This window comes from Genypterus blacodes, unplaced genomic scaffold (genome assembly GCF_046128005.1).
Source record: "Genypterus blacodes isolate CSIRO-AG114 ecotype Tasmania unplaced genomic scaffold, CSIRO-AGI_Gbla_v1 ptg000044l_1, whole genome shotgun sequence".
Classification (NCBI taxonomy): Eukaryota; Metazoa; Chordata; class Actinopteri; order Ophidiiformes; family Ophidiidae; genus Genypterus; species Genypterus blacodes.
The window spans coordinates 4464055-4484449 of record NW_027466857.1 but is presented as its reverse complement, the minus strand read 5'-3'; the positions used below and the strand labels follow the sequence as shown (position 1 = coordinate 4484449).

Sequence of the window (20395 nt, the reverse complement as noted above, 5' to 3'; positions counted from 1 at the left end):
TTAAGCATGGAAGGTTTAGTACTGCACATATAAACAAAGGGTTGATCCAGCAAGACAGTCAAAAGTGTTAAAGTAAAGAAGTGAAATAAAGTAACTTTTCAGTCAATAAGACTATATTAATGCATGTCCATGCCACGAAAAACATCTAAATTCACAGTCTTTACTAACAGTACAGTTATCCAACTTTGAGTTGAACACCAATGCACTTACATTTAGAGAGAGAGCACAGAAATGGTCAAATAAGTGCACAAAACTACAGTAGCTTGTAGATATACTGACAAAACAAAGTTTGCCAGGCAATGAATTGACAGGCCACCTTTGTAGTCGTATGGCGTCAGAATTGGAAATGTGTTAGCGATATGATTACTGTCATGAACAAAGTTACTGACACACACTTTTCTCACATCAGTTAACTCCAACAAGGAGTGTCATTACACCAACAGCTTTGAATCATCAGCGATTGTTTTCTGAGACCGAGTGGACTGACCCACAGTGACCTCTTGTTCTTCTCTCATGAAATGTCCCTAAATTGCAGTGCTTAACATATAGGTATGCTTTGTTATATCAATATATACAATGCAGACTTCTGCAAAAGCAGGATTCCTACGACTATTAAGTTCCACTTTTACGAAATTAAAAAAGGGGTTATGAATGCTTGCATGTGCTTTTGTGGCTTGTGATTCAAAGATGATGGAAATCATTTGCAGTCCTAAAATACATTTAAACTCAATGATTCCCCTTTTATCATAAAATAAACCCTTTTAACACATTTTATTCGATGTCTTTAAGTCTACCAAGGTCATTGTTTCCTGTTTAACAGGCTTGGCACATCTAGCAAATAATACTTGTTTTTACTCTAATAATTTGGTATTTATCACTGTTGTCTTGCTTATTGTATATTGTCAAATAGAAAAAAACAGATTGCAAGTTAGATTTGAATTACTTTCACACGAAAGTGATATTGATCCCTGGGAATACTGATATTTTCAAAGGCTTACAATGCTTCACAGGCGTGTCGTGAGATTTAAAATATTTTTTAAAACGAACCACCTTTTTCACATACAGTACATAGTTCTTAAACATGAAATCTTCATACAGACAACATGAGAAATGTGCTTGAAAACCCTTTAAAGCCCCTATTGACCCTCTCCGAATGCAGAAAAAAATAAATTATGCATGACAAAAATCACACAGCATCAAATAAAAGCTTTAAGAAATAAAACAAATGTAAGCAAATTATTCAAAGTAATAAACAACAAGCAGAAACACTACTGCTACTTCTGATTCTACTTACTACACTCTAACTACTATATGCACTAAACTACTTGTATTGATAATAATATAACTGCCACAATGGTAATCATAACACCATCCATGAGAGAGGTAAAGGGGCTTTTTCATCTGTAATATTGTTTGTGACTGAGGAGGTTTGTGTGTCATTCCTCCTCAGGCCACATTGTCATATGACGCACCAGTGACATCAGCAGTGGCAAGGACCCTAAGCGCCATCCGCCCCTCCGCCTCGGGAGGGGATGGTTGAGAGACGGATAGAAAGACAGAGGGGAGAGAGAGAGAGGCTAGAGTGGCAGGGCCAGGCCTCGTGCTGGTCTTTATGTGTAGGCGTTGAGACGCTCCTTGGAGCGAGTGGAGTGGATGTCATGAAGCTCCTGCTCCTCCTTCGACTTGATGTCCTCATATTTCTGCATCCGGCAGGCATCCTTCACATAGGCCCAGTTAGCTGAGAGCACCATCAGGTAGTGGATCTGTGAGCAATTAAAAGAGTTAAATTAAGTAAAATGATACGCTGTTATTGCTCTGTGCATTAACCTCAATATTTAATGTGAATGCCGGGCATTGTTCTTATATTAACATAATCATGGAACATAAATTGTAGATATTAGAGGAGGACAATGTGAGATAGAAAACTGTTCTAAATACTTTTGAATCAAGTTTAAAACTCATATAATAAAATCCTTTATTCGTAGACAAAATATGAAGCGTAGATTTTTATTCAAATCTTTTTATTTCCAATTATGTATTTTGTATTTGAATTTGCATTAAATAAACTTTCCATCACTTGCGACTCACCCATTATGTGGTGTTCCATTCCATTAAGGTAGGATTTCATTATTCAGTCTTTCACTGATGCAAATTAAATTGCTATTCATTTAGAACGTAGTAAATATATATTCATGAATTTAAGGATGGAATTTAGACCTCTGCCTTCTAAAATGTTTTCATTGGACCAGCAGGTGGCAGCACAATCTAAAATGTAGACTTGTGTTACCATAGTAGCACAGGCCATATAAATGTACTGTGTTTTAACACAGTGCCTTTTTTCATTGAGAAGCACATCATCGTTTATGATAGGCAGAACGAACAATGAGGTCATTTATATTTGACTGAGAGCCTCAGCATAGCAGCCAACTCATTAGTTGAAAAAACTTCATGACAATCAGTCTCTTAAATTAACCTAATTTCTGGAATCATTAATCACAATTTTTTGTGGTAGGTCAGCTGTTTTTGCTCTCGTCTTTGGGGCTTTGTGACTGCAGCTCTTTTGTGGCACGCCTTTGTTTTTCCTTTGTGATTAATGTTCGTGGGAATCAGGTAGAAAATGTAGAGGGATGAGGCAAAAAGAGTCTCAGCACAATTTGCACCATCATCCATGACTAGCAAACACATTTTGTTTCTCAGAAAATGGCTCCTGACAAATTACTTAATGATGTTTGCAACAATCTCTCAGCCTTTCTTCTCCCTGTTTCCATGACAACACCATGTCATGCCCGGCGCCTCCGAAAGAGGGAGGGAGAGAGGCACAGACTCAGTGCTTTCACTGCGCCAAAATGCCTTCTCTCATCTACAGCAATTCTCTGAGGCAAGCAGTGAACCAGTCACAACAAAACACAGCAGTCCCCTGTGTGCTCAGCTGTTTTCCTCCAGTTACCCTCATTTTCATTTAATTAAATTCCACTGTAATTAGCTGAATATGAATGAAATATCACATATGTACCTTTATAAAGAACAAAGGGTACTTCAATAGATGGGTTGCTTGAATAATTGATCTACTGAAGAAATATTATCTACCAAAAACACTTAAAAACCACTCATGAGGGAAAGTTTTTTGATTATTTAAAAGATTTTTATGGTCATGAAAATAAGTGGCTTTGATGACCAAATGATCTTGAAAAAACCCTCAAAGATTACATCATATGGACACCAGTGAAAACATGCATTGCCTTATTCGCTGTAAATGAAAATTGATAAATAAGAAATAAGTATATGTACTTTTCAGTCCTTGAGAGAGAGAGAAAGATTTATTGATGTCTCACCATAGCAATAACAGCAGCTCCTGCTCCAGCCAGGGCGCAGATGAACAGGTGGAATGTCATGTCCAGCTGTAGCAACAACAAATCACAGCATAGATTAGTCTTCAGCATTGGACCTTCTGGGATCTCTGATTCTGCTGACCTAAGATCCTACATGAAAATGCAAACAAGCTTTCCTGTTAGATATTTTTTCCCTTTTTGTGTACAGACCCGTATTACTTAACTGTAAGCCGCTTGGAATGTTAAATATAATGTACCAACAGATTATTTAGTCATAATTTACACATATTGACCTTCTAATCCACACAAAGATTATGTGGATATTATGCGTCAGTCATGTTTTCGAAGAGGTGTCTGAATAATAAAATAGTTTTTTTTTTAAGTTTCCAAGGTGATATGTGGTTTCAAGACCATTTTAAAATCACTATGTAAGTGTCATTCACACATTCACATAGGCTGGCAAAGTAATATTCTGATCCATTTCAAGATAAATTATGTTTTTTGTTGGCATGTAGCGTTTGTCTCCATGGTGATGTTGAGATTATCAGTCTGTCTACAGAGATATTTGCCAACATACTGTTAGGAACACAGTTTGAATTCAAAGTCTTGAGTCGTTATTTGCAATGATCACATCTATCAAGTATCTACGATAAATGCCTTGCAAAAGGGCACTAGGGCAGTTATGTGGTGGTGGAAGTAGTGTGTGTGTGTGTGTGTGTGTTTGTGGCTGAATTTGACCGGATGATGGAACATGAACTCATAGACTTTGCATCAGCTGAATTAATTGAAATGTAGTTGTCTTGTGCATAACATTTTACTCTACCTCATTAGATTCACACATCTTGTAAAACTTCTCAGATCCAGCGCACACGGTTTTCACCTCAGCAATTGGCACAAGACCTGAAAAGAGTACGGGCAACATAAGGGCCAGATAGATCAACCAAAAACATTGTAGTAACATAAATCAAATTATTGGTAGTGTAAAAAGACGGTGCTATCAAACAGATGACATACTGTACACTTGCTATTTAAGGTCTAGACATCTGTGTAGGATAAGAGTAGAAGCATTTGGTGAAAGAAGATGATGGGGCCTAGAATGGAGCCTTGTGGTACCTCAGTGTCTGATAAATTGTACTATGTAAATACTGATAGAAATTGACATCTGGTAGAGAAATGGACTTGGCTCTTACCATACTGTCGTGGGTCCAGGCAGAGCGAGGCTCCCTCCAGCACTGTAGCATTTTGGCAAATATTCCAGATGTTGAAATATATAAACACAGGGAGGGAGGTGAAGGCTGTCACACCAAGCCAAGCCAGCATGAAGATGTATGTCAGCATGATGAACTGAAAGAACAGAGATGACAGATCACATTTAAGATCTGATGTGGTGAAACTATGGCTTAAGCATACAGTGTAAAACATTGTATGAAAGGACTCATTTGTCGTTTACATATTATGTTTGGATAACTTTTGTTGAGTAGTGACTTTTTTTAGATGTCTCGATGATTCACAATATTAGTTTTGATCTGCTTTCTCAGTGTGTTGGATCCGAGGTGTACAGAAAGTATAGACATTATTATGCCAATGGAACAATGCACACGCATAAGTTTCATAGCCAATTAACTTTCACCATTGAACCAAATTCAGCCCACTTGTAACCATGGTGCCTTGAGATGCCATCATTCCTGAGCAATATGACAACACACATCCAGACACAAGTCACAAGTCAATCTCTGCCAAATCAGTCTTATCATTATTTGGGCATGGGATTAGCGTGCACTAACTCAATGCTCCCAGCGGAGCTGCAGGTCCGCTACACAATTACATCCCAGAGTTGATCTTGTTAGTATCGCTGCAGACAGTGTGATAGGATCCGTATAACAATGCTCCGAGCTGTTTATTGTTATTTCAGCAATGTAATGCAATTATTTGGATTAATGTTTTTCTTGCCAAATTATAACACCTCATTCATCACACAGAAAGGGATTTATTTTAAATATGGACAGCAGTGGGCAGCATTCCCCTACAGAAACCTTTTGCGTTGACCTTTAGAGAGGATGTTACACTTATTAGTTGGTCTGTTTAATTACTAAGTGAGACCTGGGAATTATAAACCACCTAATTTAGCTCATTCAAATATACTTAGATATCAGGAGATGGCATCACTAAAGCAAAAGCAACCTATATTTTAAAGTTGATTTCACAGGCAATCTTTTCCTACCCAAGCACTGACACAGCGTCCACAGGTGGTAATCTTGAAGTCTCCATACAGATCTTTGATGGCTCCACTAGTGAAGAAGCCCTCCACCATCAGCAGGATGCCATACACAAAAAAGGCTGAAGCAATGCCGTAGATCACATACTTAATAATGTCAATCCTGCAAAAAAACCCAGAAAACTGTTTTAAACTCAACTTTGAATCATACGTTAATCATTCGGTTTCTTTGTCACTCTTTAAAATGATGAGGATATTAACAGGAAAGTCTGAAAAATAACTAGGCTGGAGGGGAAGATTAAATTATGGCTCAAGTCATAAATCACATTGCGTCCTAATTTACCTTAAACAAACCTGCCTTCATACAAGGAAAAAGCAGTTCAGTTAGTCCTCACGTCACAGCTAAGCTCAAGTCACAGCTAAGCTTGAGAATGCTCCTGTTTTTTAATTCATGTTTGAAAATTTGTGATTCTACTCACATGGTGAAGACGTCTAGTGAGTCTACAGGGCTCCGAACCACCTCAAAGTAGTTCTGGAGGATGGTGACGGTGCCAGACAAGGCCTCATGTCCACAGCCGCAGAACAACGCCACACCCGCGTACAGCAAGATGGTGGCTATGAGGGATGGGTACGGGATGCCACCCAGGCATTTGATGCAGCACTCCAGGCATCCTAAAAATGCACAGATAGATGAAAAATCATTACTGACAAAAAGGCAAAGCAAAGCAAATTGAAGGACGGTGAAAATGTAAGGTTCTTTGTCTCACTCTGACAAAACTTTACACAGATTTTAGATTTTGCGGCATGATTAATAATTCTGTAAAATCTTCCGGATGGCTGAATGCATTTGCATGCCTTACACTGTATCCAGTGTTGCCACAAAACCGAGCAGGAAAATCATTTTCTATGATACTGTCACGCTGATTTCATGGCCTTTTCCTGGTTTTCTGTGTTCATGCATCATATCCCATATGTTGCTTTTAGGCTTTTTTAGCCCCACACTGCATCCACTTGGCATTTTATTCAACTCCAAAAACTCAGAATATGTATTAGACACTGACGCTGACCTTTAACCCTCATTCTTCTTGCCTTGGTACATGTCCCCGTGGGCCTTTAAATGTGACTTATCACTGCTCCACTCCAGTTAGATTTATGACTCTGTAAACTTGTGTGTGTATGCATGTAGGGGTGGGAGTGTACTGCGTTACTGAGACTGAGTCAGTTATTTTTCAGAATGACGACTGAAGTTTGTATTTCCCGTTGGAATACATGGGGAAAAATAGTGCAATGCTTTTGCTGCGAGTTGCAGAATCGTAACACAAGGACACATTTTTTCAAAGGCTCAACCAATTCAAGCATCTCCTCCCTATCTAGAGCTCCTTTTTCTAAATATGTCTGAAGTACATTACTCAAAAGCAATTAATTCCTATGAGAGGCGGAAGTATAATTTCATGCATACACAAACAAGAAATCCTTGAGCATTTACATCCTAACTGTAGCTCATGGTAACAACACCATTAATTAACCCCGCCGTCCTCGTTTAGAGAAAGACTTTCACGTAGTAAAATATTTTAGGATAGCTCATGATTTTTTAGCACTGTATCCTGTACAGTTATATTTCCGTCTTCACAAAGCAGCAATAAGAGACATATCCCTCCTCCTCCTCTTCAATTCTCTGCTTCTGACTCTGATCCAAACCTGAGTGGAATACCAAGTAGCTGGTCTGCCTGCTGGGCTGTGCTAAGCACTAAGACGTTTGGTGCATCTTAGACTCGTGCCCAGGCTCGCCTCGATTATCTGCATCCTCGCTGATGTAATCCATTGTTAGACTGTGTTGCCCGTGAGACTTCTATCTGTCCTTCCTTCCTTTATTTATAGCTTTTTTTGTCCAGTAAAGGTTTGCTGAAGTTGTGCAGCCTTCAAATAACAATTTGCATAGCTTTTCCCGTAGTTACGACCCAGTCCAACTCGAGCACGTCATGCTCTTTATGATCCACTCCAGGAGTTATTTGCTCACAAAGTCCTGTGATTACCTCTGTTTAGGGCATTGTGTGTGTTCTGTTTGTCAGCAGCTCATCTCCAAAAGTAATGGATGACTTTAGAGGAAATATGAAATAAGATGAAATAAAAAACAATTAAGATAAAGACTTGGGTCAAGGAACAATTGATTTTTTTTGGTAGATCTGGATCGGGTTTGGATACTTGTATCTTTTATCTTTTGGATCTTTTTACATTTTTTTTGCCAGTTTAAAGTTAATTAAGCCACCCATCTTAAATCCACTCAAAAAAAAATCTAGACTCTTGTATCCTGTGATGGACCACTACCAGTTGATCCAGACCTGCCTGGTTAAATCAGGGGTATCATTCATGAGGCTAGAAATATGTAACAGCCAATGTTGAGCTAAGATGATGCCTATTCAACACTAAAAATCCTTTTACTTTTTAACGTTTATCTGTTTTCGACTGTTACTGAAATACCGCAGGTCCGGAGAAAATATTGTCTGCAATCCCACTGTACAATACCTTTGCATGAATCTATGAATGTTTTTCTTTTTGCATTATAGATGTCAAGGAAATTATTGTAAAACCCTTTCTTATAGTAAGAACCATTAATAAGTTCTTTAAAGGACTACAAAGTCTATTTTGTCCTTTTCTCCATTTCTGGTTCAACATGATGCAATGCATTTTAGGAGCTTGTGCTTAAAATGACGAGAGATGAGTACAGGCATTATTGATTTATGTCACACTCTCAACCAAGGTTTATTTCCTCTGCATAATTTACAATTGTTCACCAACATTTAACCAGATCTAGATCACACTATTTACTCTTCTATGAAGCCTAACAGAGCTTCTCATATCAGTGGTCATTTCATCAATACGAGGCAGTTACTCTAGTTCGAATTGAATCAGTGCCACATTAAAACAATGACTGTTCATTGTTTATGGCTGATGTGATGCAGCAGAGATGCTTCATTAAATCTCATTTGTTTCTACAGCTTTGTTTGGAGCTCCCCCCATCATCATTAAACAAAAGCTCCTCCCATACCAGCAGAGTCTTTCATTTCCTCTGAGTAGCTCATTGATCTTAACTCACTCTGCAAGACCATGCTGGTGAAAAATGGCAAATGGTGGTGCAAACAGACTCAGAAAGCTTGATCCATAATTTAGAAGCAGCACTGTGCCAAGCACAGGCCTCTAACATTCATTATTCATGCTTTCTGCTTTAGGCCAACATTACCTGCAACGGAAATAAAAGATTCTAGATTTTTTTTCAGAGCAACAAGTGTTTGATTTTGAACTTGCTTGAGGTCAGAATCTCTGTAATGCTGCAAGTATGACATTGTGCTGACTGACAGGTCCACCAGGTTCTAAATTGGGTTCACCAGCTTTTACACCAGTGGAAGTGGAAGCAGTGATGGATAACTTATGTGTTAGTTTGATTACTAGTTAGTTGATTTGTTTGCTATTTTCTTTATTGTTTTCATTTTATAGTATTGAATATCATAAAATACCACAGAAATGCATCCAGTTGGGACAGTCCTTAGATTCTGAAAGCATGTAGAGATTTGTTTCTATTAGTTATTTACTTCCACAAAATGCTTAAATCAAGATCTACCATGTCACAGGTGGAGAGTTGGTTTCGTAGTTTTTAGGAAAGTAAGAGTCAATTGAAATATTTTATATTCTCTTAAACCCACAACACTTAAAAACGTTGAAATGATTTAAGCCGCACACAAAAAGTGAAGAAAGAAAGTGAAGCGGGTAATTTGGCTATGACGGCACAAATAGACTGCGGCCCAATCAACAGAAGGCGTCTCTGTAACACAAAGAGAAAGGATGACCCCCTCCCAAGGCCCCTCCCACCTCCTACTTCTTCTCCATCTGTCATTGTCATGTCCAACAGGCAAAGGACACACAGAAAACACACTCAGTGACCCACTCGATTGAGGGTGTCCTTATATAATCCTTAGTGCTAAATTACATAATTCAATGTAAACCTCCAGCCAGTTGATGTCCTGAGATGCACAAATTAGCACAATCGCCACAATTCTATTTAAAGAATTGCTTTTCCATCCAGTTAGGCAAAGCGAACGATGCAGATAAACAGAAAAAGAGAGCAATTACACCTAAAATATGGGCTATAAACACCTGGCTTTCAGGGATGAAGAGAAAAGATGTTTTTACTGGTATCGTCTGTCAGAATCTGTCTGCAGATTGGAGTTGATTTCAAAGCCAGATGCTGCCTGTTGACGAGCCAATTTTTTTTTATTGAGGGTATTCACAGAAAAGCTTTTTGAAGCCAATCTTTTTCTTGCTTCAAGTCATAACTATCCTAAAGTTATTGAAATGTTTCCTTATATCCGGGGTACCTTTTAGTCTTTGGCTAATTTGACGGTGAAATTAAGAAATCATGCAATTATGAGACAAACGCCACAGAATAAGCAAATAAAAATGAATATAGTTTTTAAAAAGCTGCTAGTTTTGCCTTCGGTGCAGTTACAGCACTGAATGAACTGAGCAATAGATGATGATGAGGCTGATGATGATGATGATGATGACGACCACGGTGACGATCTAATTTTATGTCTGAAGTCATATTAGTAATGCGTCTTGAAGAACCAATTAGACTTCATTCTTGTGCATATATTAGGTTCTAGTTAACAGAGGACTTCTGTATGGGGGTGGGGTGGCAGTTTTTAGAGAGTGAGAGAGAGAGGTAGAGAGAGAGAGAGATGGGGGGATGGTGTGTGAGTTTGAGTCAGTATCAGAGTAATGGTCGCATGTGTGTGTCGTTGCTTTCCTATATTTAATGTGTAGCCCCCCTCCCCCTGGAGCGAGCAGGTTTTTCCAGCCCCCCCCCCCCTCCCCTTCTGCACATGTTTAATCAACCACTATGGTTGCCATGTCAACCACAGCACAAAATCTGAGAATAGGCAGGGCACTTCAGAGCCCTGACCCACTTACTATATGTCAACAAATTCAGTGGGACAATAGCGCATGGGACACATTACACACAGTTACCCCTCAGGGCAAAAGGACGTTGTAAACCACGTCCACAAGCTGAGCTGCTGATTTCCTCTTTCTCTTTTTCACTGAGAGATGGAGGAGTTTGAACAGGGCTGTGTAAGGGCGAGCTGGGATGTAGCTTCAAGTGAGTCAGGTTCATGGGAAAGACTGAGGAACGAAGGAGATGACGGGGTTTTCTTTGTCACTTCATATCTATGCAGGGGTCCAACATGTGACGCTAAAGCACGATAATGTTCACGTTCTTTACACTGAAAATCTAGCAAATCCCACATGTAAAATAAATCTGGCTCCGAATTTTTGAATTTGTAACTGATCAGCACATTTTATACAAAGAAGTAAAAAAACTAAACACAATTTTTAGGAGATTCATGTATATCTTTTGGTTTGTAGACATTCAACAAACAGCAAACTGAAACAAAACAGATATTTAATCAACCCCAGCATACACAACTGGCATGTAATGACTTTTACTACATGATGACGTTGTAGTTTAGGACCTAATGAAACTAAATTCTCTCTCCTCTATGATTTTGATGTGACTTACTTCAGTTATTACTTCAGGTTTGTTTTGCTGGGACACAGTGAGGATTTTTGGGAAAGCCTCAAGTGTGTCATTATTTTTGGAACACCTGTTGTGCTGTATCTCAGATCTCTGCTTGTGCAAGAGAACAATGAGCAAACCTTCAGAAGTTTCCCAGTTACTGTTCTGACAGAGTTCATAGGAACAATTGGTGGAAATCTGTTGACCTCTGCTGGGCTGGAGCAAGTTAGACTTCAACAATATGAGCGATAGAGAGTGAGAGAGAGAGAGAGGGAGAGAGAGAGAGAGAGAGAGAGAGAGAGAATGCCTGTTCATCATTTAAAATGAATTTCAAAATCAAGTAAAAAGAGAAACAATTTATCCTCTTTAGTAACATTTTTATTATTATTATGAATGAATACATTGGAGGTCTTGCCCCTGTGTAGTGGCAAATTTAAATATTTTACTAATCCCAGTACCCATATTCAAAAAGCACTGTTGCAACTTTGACATTAAATAATTCAGCAAAGGTCAGATTCTGTCAAACCCGGCGCTCGTCTGCTGTGTTTGTGCAAAGTCACATTGCATATATTCTGCTGTGTTTTTGGCATGATTCTCCCTTTATTGGGTTTATAAGAATCAGTGAGATGTCAATAAGTGATTCATCACATAGCAGCATGCCGAGTTAGCATCCTGATCAAACTGCTGAAACAGAAGGACGAGCAGTGCCTTGCAGAGTAGTTTCTTGGCTCAGATAATGCTAATAGGTGTGTCTTCCTCAGTTTTTCCCTTCAGTGGCCTTAAAACTGAACCGGTGTGAATCTCCAGAATGTCTTAGTTTTAGCCTCAATATCCTCTTCCGTTGTTATCATTTGCGCAATAAATGTTTGCAGAAAACGGCCTGTTACACCATTGGTGGAGTCCCTGTTGCTGGTGGCCTTTTTTGTTGGAGTGCAGTGAGCAGTGCTGCTTTTGGCTAACAGCTAAGGTGAGCCAAACCCACCTGGTGCATCTGACTCATAAGCTGAGATTTGCAGCCTCAGAGGAAGACAGAAGGCCATTAGCATGCTGTGAGTGCACACACTGACACCTTCCCAACTACTGTGATGAAAGTACCTTCTTCATTTGTTTCTTTTTTTGGGTGATAGTATACTCTATCCATTATTGGCACATTTTCTGTTATCATCTTTTAACTTAGACATTTATCATATGTAACTGCTGAGTCGATGATGCACCGTTTGTCTGTTGACAATAACTTCTCCCCATAAATCTCAAATGTCAGTCACCCTCACACAGGTGTTCAGTGTTGTGTGACACTCACAAGCATTTAAAAGTGTTAGTACACCAGAAATACAGTTACAATGCTTCTGCAACAAGCAATGATCTGTTGGAATGCCCAAAGTCATAGTGTTTAGTCCCTATCCTCTGCTGACTGAGGTCCAAGGTTACAACAATAGAAGCAAGCCTATAATTGTTATGCCATCTCACATCCTTGCTCTCTGCATTGTTCAGGTTTTGTTTTAGTAGAAGAAGAACTGCCTTGGAAAGAATGGGTTCCAGTCAGTGAAATAGCAACTACCAGTTTCCCTGATGGCCCCCAAAACACTTTCTTATGCACCGAGCACCTACAGGAACTTGTTGCTCCCACCTGACAGCAATGCACAACAAACTATGGAATTAAACATGGAGACTGTTTGTTGCCATTGTTTTCAATCCTCCCTGTTGCTAAGAACATGTTTTCGCCAATCAGTCTGCCACTACGGTAGAAGAGCCCAGCAGCGGGTCGGTACCAGCAGGCTGTAGCCTTACTTCAAAGCAGAGAGTGTTAGTGTTTGAACCGACTCCACCTTCAGTCTTAGTTGTGCACAGCTGCATGCGGTTGAGCTTTTTGCATGGCAGGCAGATAATATGGTGACAAAGTTGTAGAGCATTTATGATGGAAAAATCAATGTTATTATTAATTTCAATTTGTTGTTTCAATATGTTTATGCATCGTCCACTGGTTGTTAGTTTCTGATGTAACAGGTTGATGGTGAGAACTCGTGGACCCCAAATGCAAAATGGGTTCAAATCAGTAACGTCATAGATAGATAGATAGATAGATAGATAGATAGATATGACTAAACAATAGTAATGCAATCAGTTATAAGTGAAAACTCTACGCATTCTTTATGCAAACACTTCTTACATCACTGTGTGGTGGAATTGAAATCTTACCAGCCCTCCGTTTGCAGGTTTTATGATCCTCTAGATATGCAGGAGGAACTTGAAAGTGAGCCATATTTGGTCCAGCAGTGCAACATATGACTGCACAACAGAATAATTATAGATACCCTAAACAAACCCACCCAAATGCACAGGGCATTGAATGCAGAAATGTATGCACAGCTTGCATGGCAACCTCTTTCAGTTGGGTGAGCATTTGTGCTACTGACAAAGGCTGACAGTGTTTGCTTACTGGATAGGAATGGCATGAGTACACACCTATTAATGGTGACCAAGGTGTATTCAGGAAAATTTCGGTGATTTGGTTGCGAACTGTAGATGATGTCACAAACCTCCAGTGTTTTTGACAATGACTTAAAAGGAAAAATAGAAAATTCTAGTTATAAGAATTTCTAGCATACATGGTGAGGAATATTCTCTCTTTTTTCTCTCTCTCTCTCTACACTGGAAGACTCTCCTCATTATATTTTGCCAAGTCTCTTACTTCTTACTTTCCTCCGTCTCCCTCTCCTCCATCTGCTGCTGTCTCTGCATCATTTTCCTACATCTCTTATTCACAGTGGACTATTCCGGTGTTACTTAAATGTCATCAGAAGAGTGGGTGAAGATAAAATAGATGATGGCTACACTTGCCAGTGCCATGGCAACTGTTTCAGCGTATGTGTGCCTGCAGGAAGCACTTGATATCAGGGAGGGGAGAAGACAGAAGGGAGAAGATATGAAGTCATACCTGTCATATAAAGTGAATCTGAGAGGGGAGGGAAGAAAATCATGACAGTGTTCTCTTCATCTGTCATTTCAGTACAGATTGAAAAACTAGAATATTGCCATTCAGTAGTAAATAAATATACTGTTTATTCCCGTGCTGCTTTTTGTCTCGGCCACACTGAATCACTCATGCAGAGAAAATGTGGTGGTGGAAGAGGTGGGGTGATGAAGTATAAATAGCAGTTCTATTTTGCACAAAGCAAACACTGTTCCCCATAGCTGAACAACGGAAACCCCTTTCCCTGCATCAGAGTCCCCCAGATAATACAAAATCATTGATGCAACGCGCAACGTCTGGATTCTTGGACACAAAGGTCGGGACTGTAAAGCGCGGAGGTTTGGCTCGTTTCTCTACTTCACACGTTTTCCTCGGAGGCATCGCGACAAGCATGAAAGCCCGATCAAGTGAACAAAGAGAGTCCAGCCCTTGCTGAGGCGGTTCACACCCCTCCGACTACCTAAACACAACCTAGAGACTTGCACCCTTCACTGGAGTGCTGACACTCAATGGACAAAGGAATTACCACAAACAGCTGCTCCTCTATTCAGAAAGGGAAAGGCTAACATTTGCTTGATTGTCTTTGCAGATGCAACGCTGGCAAAGTGACAAAACACTGTCAGACTTACTTAAGGAAATCCACCCAAACATGTGAACAAATACCCGAGTCAGTCTTACCTTTCTGGGTCTGTCCCTCATCCATGTCTTCTTCCATTGTCCCGATTTGGTGTCTCAAACAACTAGATATGTAACAAAAATGCCTGTTTGGTTTGCAGGCTCAAAATGAATTTTTTCTTGGGTAGTCCACAAAGCACTTCCTCTCTCTCTCTCTCTCTCTCGCTCTCTCTCTCTTTCTTTGTCCCTGTCTGTTACACTGTCTCTAAATTCCCCCTACTGACTGCTGGGAGTGCTTGTCAGCTGTGATTTCAGTCAAGTGGTCGGGCTGCGAGAGAGATCACTGAGTCTTTGTGGTGCTGTCCATTGCGAGCTGCCGTGGCAAGTGCTGAAAGCCTCCTTGGTCCCTGATGGAGAAGCCGGAGAGGGAGGGGGAGGAGGGGTCTGGATGGAGCAGAGGGTGGTCTCTATGGTGGGCAGGAGCAAGCGTGGTGTATGACAGGAGGGGATGGCCCACAAGGCAGGTGTGTGAAAAAACGCTGGACATAAAGACCCAATGTGGTGTTGAGAAAGAGACTGAGCAGTGCATGTAGAGCTCCTGACTTTATGTCTAGGAAGGGGTGTTCACGGGTGTTTGTCCCCCCTCCTTACCCAGCCCACCCGTGTCACCCCCGGCTCTCTGAGAGAATGGTTAAGCCCGTCGGCCCCCATAGCAGTGGCTGCACTGTATTAACTCAACTATTCCTTAAATAAGGGAAGGGGAACATCTGCTTTTCAAACAGGATTCTCCTAATCTTATTTGTCATACTGATTCAATTATACGATCAGGGTGGGTGTCATTGGATTGTTGTCCTGTAAGTCCATACTGTATGTTGCAAGAAGGAAAGACAAACGCAAACAATATCCAAACCCTTTAAGGACAAAACCCAGCAACAATATTGAGTAATAATCTGGATAAATCCAATTATTAACAGAAGGATTTGGCCCACTATGCATTAAGAAAGTCCTACAATTTGAGCTTTTGAAGCTGTTTGAAATGTGAACGCAAACATGATCTGAGACATCTTTGTGGACTTGAGGTCCTGTTACTTGATCGATGTGTTGTTACATCTTAGTTTTGTCTCTTTGTTTGTCTCTTTCTCCTATGGCACACCTCCTCATCTTAGGAGAGGGGATCTCTCCCTTTAAAGTGCTTCTCCCCAGGTGTCCTCCATTTTTACATGGTAGCTGGGCTAAAACCAAATCTGCCTCTTTTGGAGACTGAGCGGTGTCAATCTATCTGTCCACCTGCTGCAGTTCAGATAGAGTTACTGAACAGCAGTTACATATCCAGTAGGATTCAGCAGCAATAGAAGTGCTAAAAAATGTGAAAGGTGTCTACTGCATTAGTTTTATTGAAGCTGTGTCAATACAGCATTAAACACTCACACCGACCTTACAATGATGGCCAAATAACACCAAATGGACAGATAAAGGGATGGAGCCATAGAGAGTAAATGAAATATTGTTTAGACACATTGAATTGGCTTGGAGGAGCCCGGTGATAAACTGTCAGCCTGCCCAGGTTGTACTGTGCGTCTTGTCCAATGAATCCTCCCAAAGACTTTATCCCCCTGTGAATGAATGGATGGATGTATGGACAGATGAGTGGATGAATGGATAATCAGGCGAGCAGATTAAATTTTAATGATTGCTGAGGGAAATTGAGTTGCTGCTCTAGCAGAGAATTGGGATGTCGTTAAGAGGGAGACAAAGAGAGTACTGAGGATGATAAAATGTTACACTGGTTGCATGATTTAACACAGTGCATCAATATACAACTAGAAGATTTGTGCGTCATAATTGACAGCACAGAAGTCATACATCAAGCGTTAAGACAACAAAAGACTTAACAAAAGTGTCAAAGTTGGGTGTGCAATGCAAGCTCTCACAACACTTTATGTCATTACATAAATGTTTCAGAATGAATTCAATGATTTATTCATGTTCATAAAAATGTTATTCTTTATTGATGTAGAGGTGCCTGATGTTACATTTTAATTAGTGATTTAATTAGGCTCCTTCTTCTATATTGTTTACATGAACGAAACCCAAGTGACCTCAGAATAAGGGAACATACAGACACACTCCACCCTCTACTTTGGGCATTCTGAAAAGAGTTGAACTTGGTCTCCGACTGAGTCCGGTGGGCTGTGTTGGTTGAAACACACTGTGGCCTTAAGTCCAATCTTTCCGCTCAACACTGATCTGCACAGACACCAAACAAAAATAAATCTTATATCATCCGACTGTAAATGCTGAGTTTGCAGAATGTTCCACTCTGCTTTTTGATGTAATATACATTATGTCATATAGTCTGTGGTTGTCACTATTTTTGAGATGCCATTTTACCCGTGTTAGTTATTATACCGAGGTGTGTTTAGCTACAGGCAAACTCTGAGTTTACTGATTATTTTAAGGATGTCCACTAGTCTTCATGAGTAACTGATCTTCTTTATTCCTTTGCCAATTGATAACTTAATTCCTAACCTGAAGAACCAGTGGAAGAATTTTCAGAGTATACTCTTGTATAATCTACAAGTGTGATTAATGTGTCATTAAAACATCTTTTCCATATTATTTTAATATTTTTAGTGTTCTTTGCATGAGTAATATTGTAAAATACAAATTATGCAGTGTATTAGCTTTAGTCTCCTCCTTTTTAGAATTGGTCAATAGGGGTCACTAATGCATTTCAACTTAATTAAAAAATAACAAAATAAAGTAGAAATCCACTCAGAAGTTAGAGACATTTCAGTGTTATGTTTATAGCGCCACCATCAGGTCAACTGATCTTTTGTTTACATAAGAAGTGAGCACAAATGTGCAAAAACATTTGCCCACAATATATTAATTCGTTCAAGAGATATTGGACTACTTCAACTTTGGCAGCCACTTATGGCAAAACATAAAAAAATATCAGGACAACAAAGATCAAACTTTTGCAGCAGATGATGGCAGTGATTACAACACACCTGCGGGGCTGCACCCGGGTTAATATGAGGCTCATTAGTGCTTACTGAATCATTTCTTGTCTGTATTGCTATCCACCATGCACTTGACTTTGCACACATTTGTGCGCACACCAATATGCAAACACAAAGTGCCCCACCCCTAGCCACACAGCTACATACTAGCTTAATGTGGCTTTGTTAGTGGGAGTGGGAGATTTGCTGTGGGGATATGGGGGAGGGCTTTTTTTCTCAGGGAATCCTTAGCTTACAAAGCCCCACAATACCCCCCTGGCTAGCCGTGTTCCTGTCTGTGCTTCCAAGGCGTTGGCCCCCCCCTCCCCCTGCTTCGCTCCCCTCCCTACTATTGCTCCGCTCCCACTGTGGCTAGCCATGATCGAGGGAATAATTGGCAGATGGTGAAACACTCTCTGAGGGCATTTTAGGCAATGTGGCTCTCGAACATCAGTTGGCTGGCTACTGCAAACTGTTTCGTAGATGAATGTATGTGTGTGTCTGTGTGTATAAGCATTTTTTCTTTTGCATGCATATGCAGATGCAATCCTACAGCCAATGACTGCATTCATGGCCAACAGAAGGAGCCAAAGAAGCTCACAGTAAGCTTATTAATGTCTCTTGGTCGCTCTCCAGTATGGGCTTTCTAGTTGCCATAGCAACCGGGCTCCAGCTACATTGTTGTTCAATAGGACAGGGGCGGAGCTGTAGAGGAACAAAAACTTCCCCCCATAAACCAGGCAATTTCCTTTTTCAGTTTACTAAAATAATCATTACAATGCAAATATTGACAATTCATTATTCATAATGTAGTGGGCAACATAGAGCAACAATAGATTCATATCCGGACTTTGGCTTTTCTGTTCATTTATTTTTATGCATTTATTTGGTATAACCTTGCGTGCTCAACGTTTATTTTCGCAAATTCCGTGCTACATGACATGAGGCTTAGGAATCCAAAATCACCCGGTGGCCACAGAAATCAACAGGCGACAGTGTACTGCATCTTAAGTGCTGATGTGTGTTCACGCCTAGTCAAGCTGAGAGAAAATCAAAAGACACTGAAAGATTAAGGAGGTCAGGTTTTACAGCGGCGCTGAGGGATGGAGAGAAAGAGGGTAACACTGGCCATTGACTGCCATGGCAACGAGATGGGCTGCTTTGGCAGAGACCAAAGAGATACAATGCAATCTATTATAATTAACAAATCATAATCTTGAAATGTAGCTAATTTGCATGCTTAGGTGAAATGTTTTCTTATATTGACTGATGGCATTTGTATCGAATGAAACATTGAGGAGCTGAATTGTTGTTTCCTCTCATCAGAATGTTTGGGCTACTTATGTTTGAGTATTCTGAAAATGTATACAGGAAATCTATTATCATTCCCCATGAGCATTTTCCGTATGCCCTCTGTTGAGGCTGCAAAAATGTGTCAGGCTTCACAATCTATTTACTGTATTCCTAATTCATGTATTATATTTTTATGAAACAAAATTCCTCCACACACTGCAACTGACCCATATGCTGCTAACACCTGGACAATTTAAGAATAGGATTGCAGGGAAGATCTAAAGCAGTAACAAATGATCTATGGCTAATGTTCAGAGATCATATCGCTCCAGTATTGTCTTATCTCTCCATTGGACCGCAGGCTCATAGACCACACCGAGAACCTGGGCAGTCAGCCAGAAACACTTAACAACTTGTCATCTGTTTTTTGCTGGGTTCACAGCTCAATTGCGCTGTGCTCTGATCATCCAGGAGTGCTTAGAGATTTAAGGCCAACTAAAGTGATCTCAGTCTAAGCGGAACTAAACTGCCTTGACACCTGAGAAACATTATTTATATGCTACACTAAGTATGCACAAGATGATATTATTTGTTTTTGGCATCGTTCACAGCTGTTGATGCGCAGAGAGAGCTTCCATCATTTGTGCTTTTCTGCAATAAAGAATTGTGGAGTAGGAAGTTTGAAAGATTGTCATTACCGCAAGGACAAATCAATTAATTCCATTATCATTTCATTAAACACTATTGCATTACAATCTCACAAGTTGATCATTTATCCCATCAGTCAGATGAGAATCATACATTGAATATCATTTCATTTTGTACATTTCTGTCAGATAAGGTCAGTGTGGGTTTCCTTGAAAGATGTTACTTTTAGAGGAGCATCATGTCCTATAGTTCATCATTCATTATCTGAAAGATCTCCTTTCAAAGTCTAACTAACTAATGACTTGAATCAGCACTAATAAAGGTTCAATGACCAGAAGATGGGAAACGGCTTCTGTTTTTACGTTGTTGCTGGCAATTCCTTGAATCTGCATAATTTAAGTCTTTTAGCAAAGAATGCTAGCCCAAGTGTCTAGGACAGCAGGGAATGTTGCATCACAGCATTGATGTACCAATATTTGTTAGGTAGGTGGTGAAAATCAACTGCCTGTCTAAATAAGATTTAAGATACTTTATTTGTCAGGTCACATGCAATTCACAATTTTTATCACATGCAACTTGAAATTTGTCTTGCACCCCCTCTTGAACATCACACACACATGCATTACAGAGGGGGTGGAGAGCAGCCATTCCACGGCAGTTGGGGGTTCGGTGCCTTGCTCATGGGCACCTCGGCAGTGCCCTGGAGGCAACTCTCCAGCTGCCAGTCCACTTTCTTGGTCCAGTCAGGGA

The 20395-nt window shown here is 40.1% G+C and overlaps 1 protein-coding gene across 1 annotated transcript; it reads right to left on the bottom strand.

Annotated features, from left to right (window-relative positions):
- Positions 1 to 1610: 1610 nt before the first annotated feature.
- On the bottom strand, positions 1611 to 15043 carry gpm6aa (glycoprotein M6Aa). The gene is made up of 7 exons (XM_076149120.1): positions 14763 to 15043; positions 6024 to 6216; positions 5551 to 5707; positions 4520 to 4673; positions 4153 to 4229; positions 3333 to 3398; positions 1611 to 1763 (listed from the first exon to the last, which is right to left on the bottom strand). Exons 1-7 carry the CDS (start codon positions 14797 to 14799, stop codon positions 1611 to 1613), a joined length of 837 nt encoding a protein of 278 aa, XP_076005235.1. The 5' UTR covers positions 14800 to 15043.
- Between the last annotated feature and the right edge of the window lie 5352 nt (positions 15044 to 20395).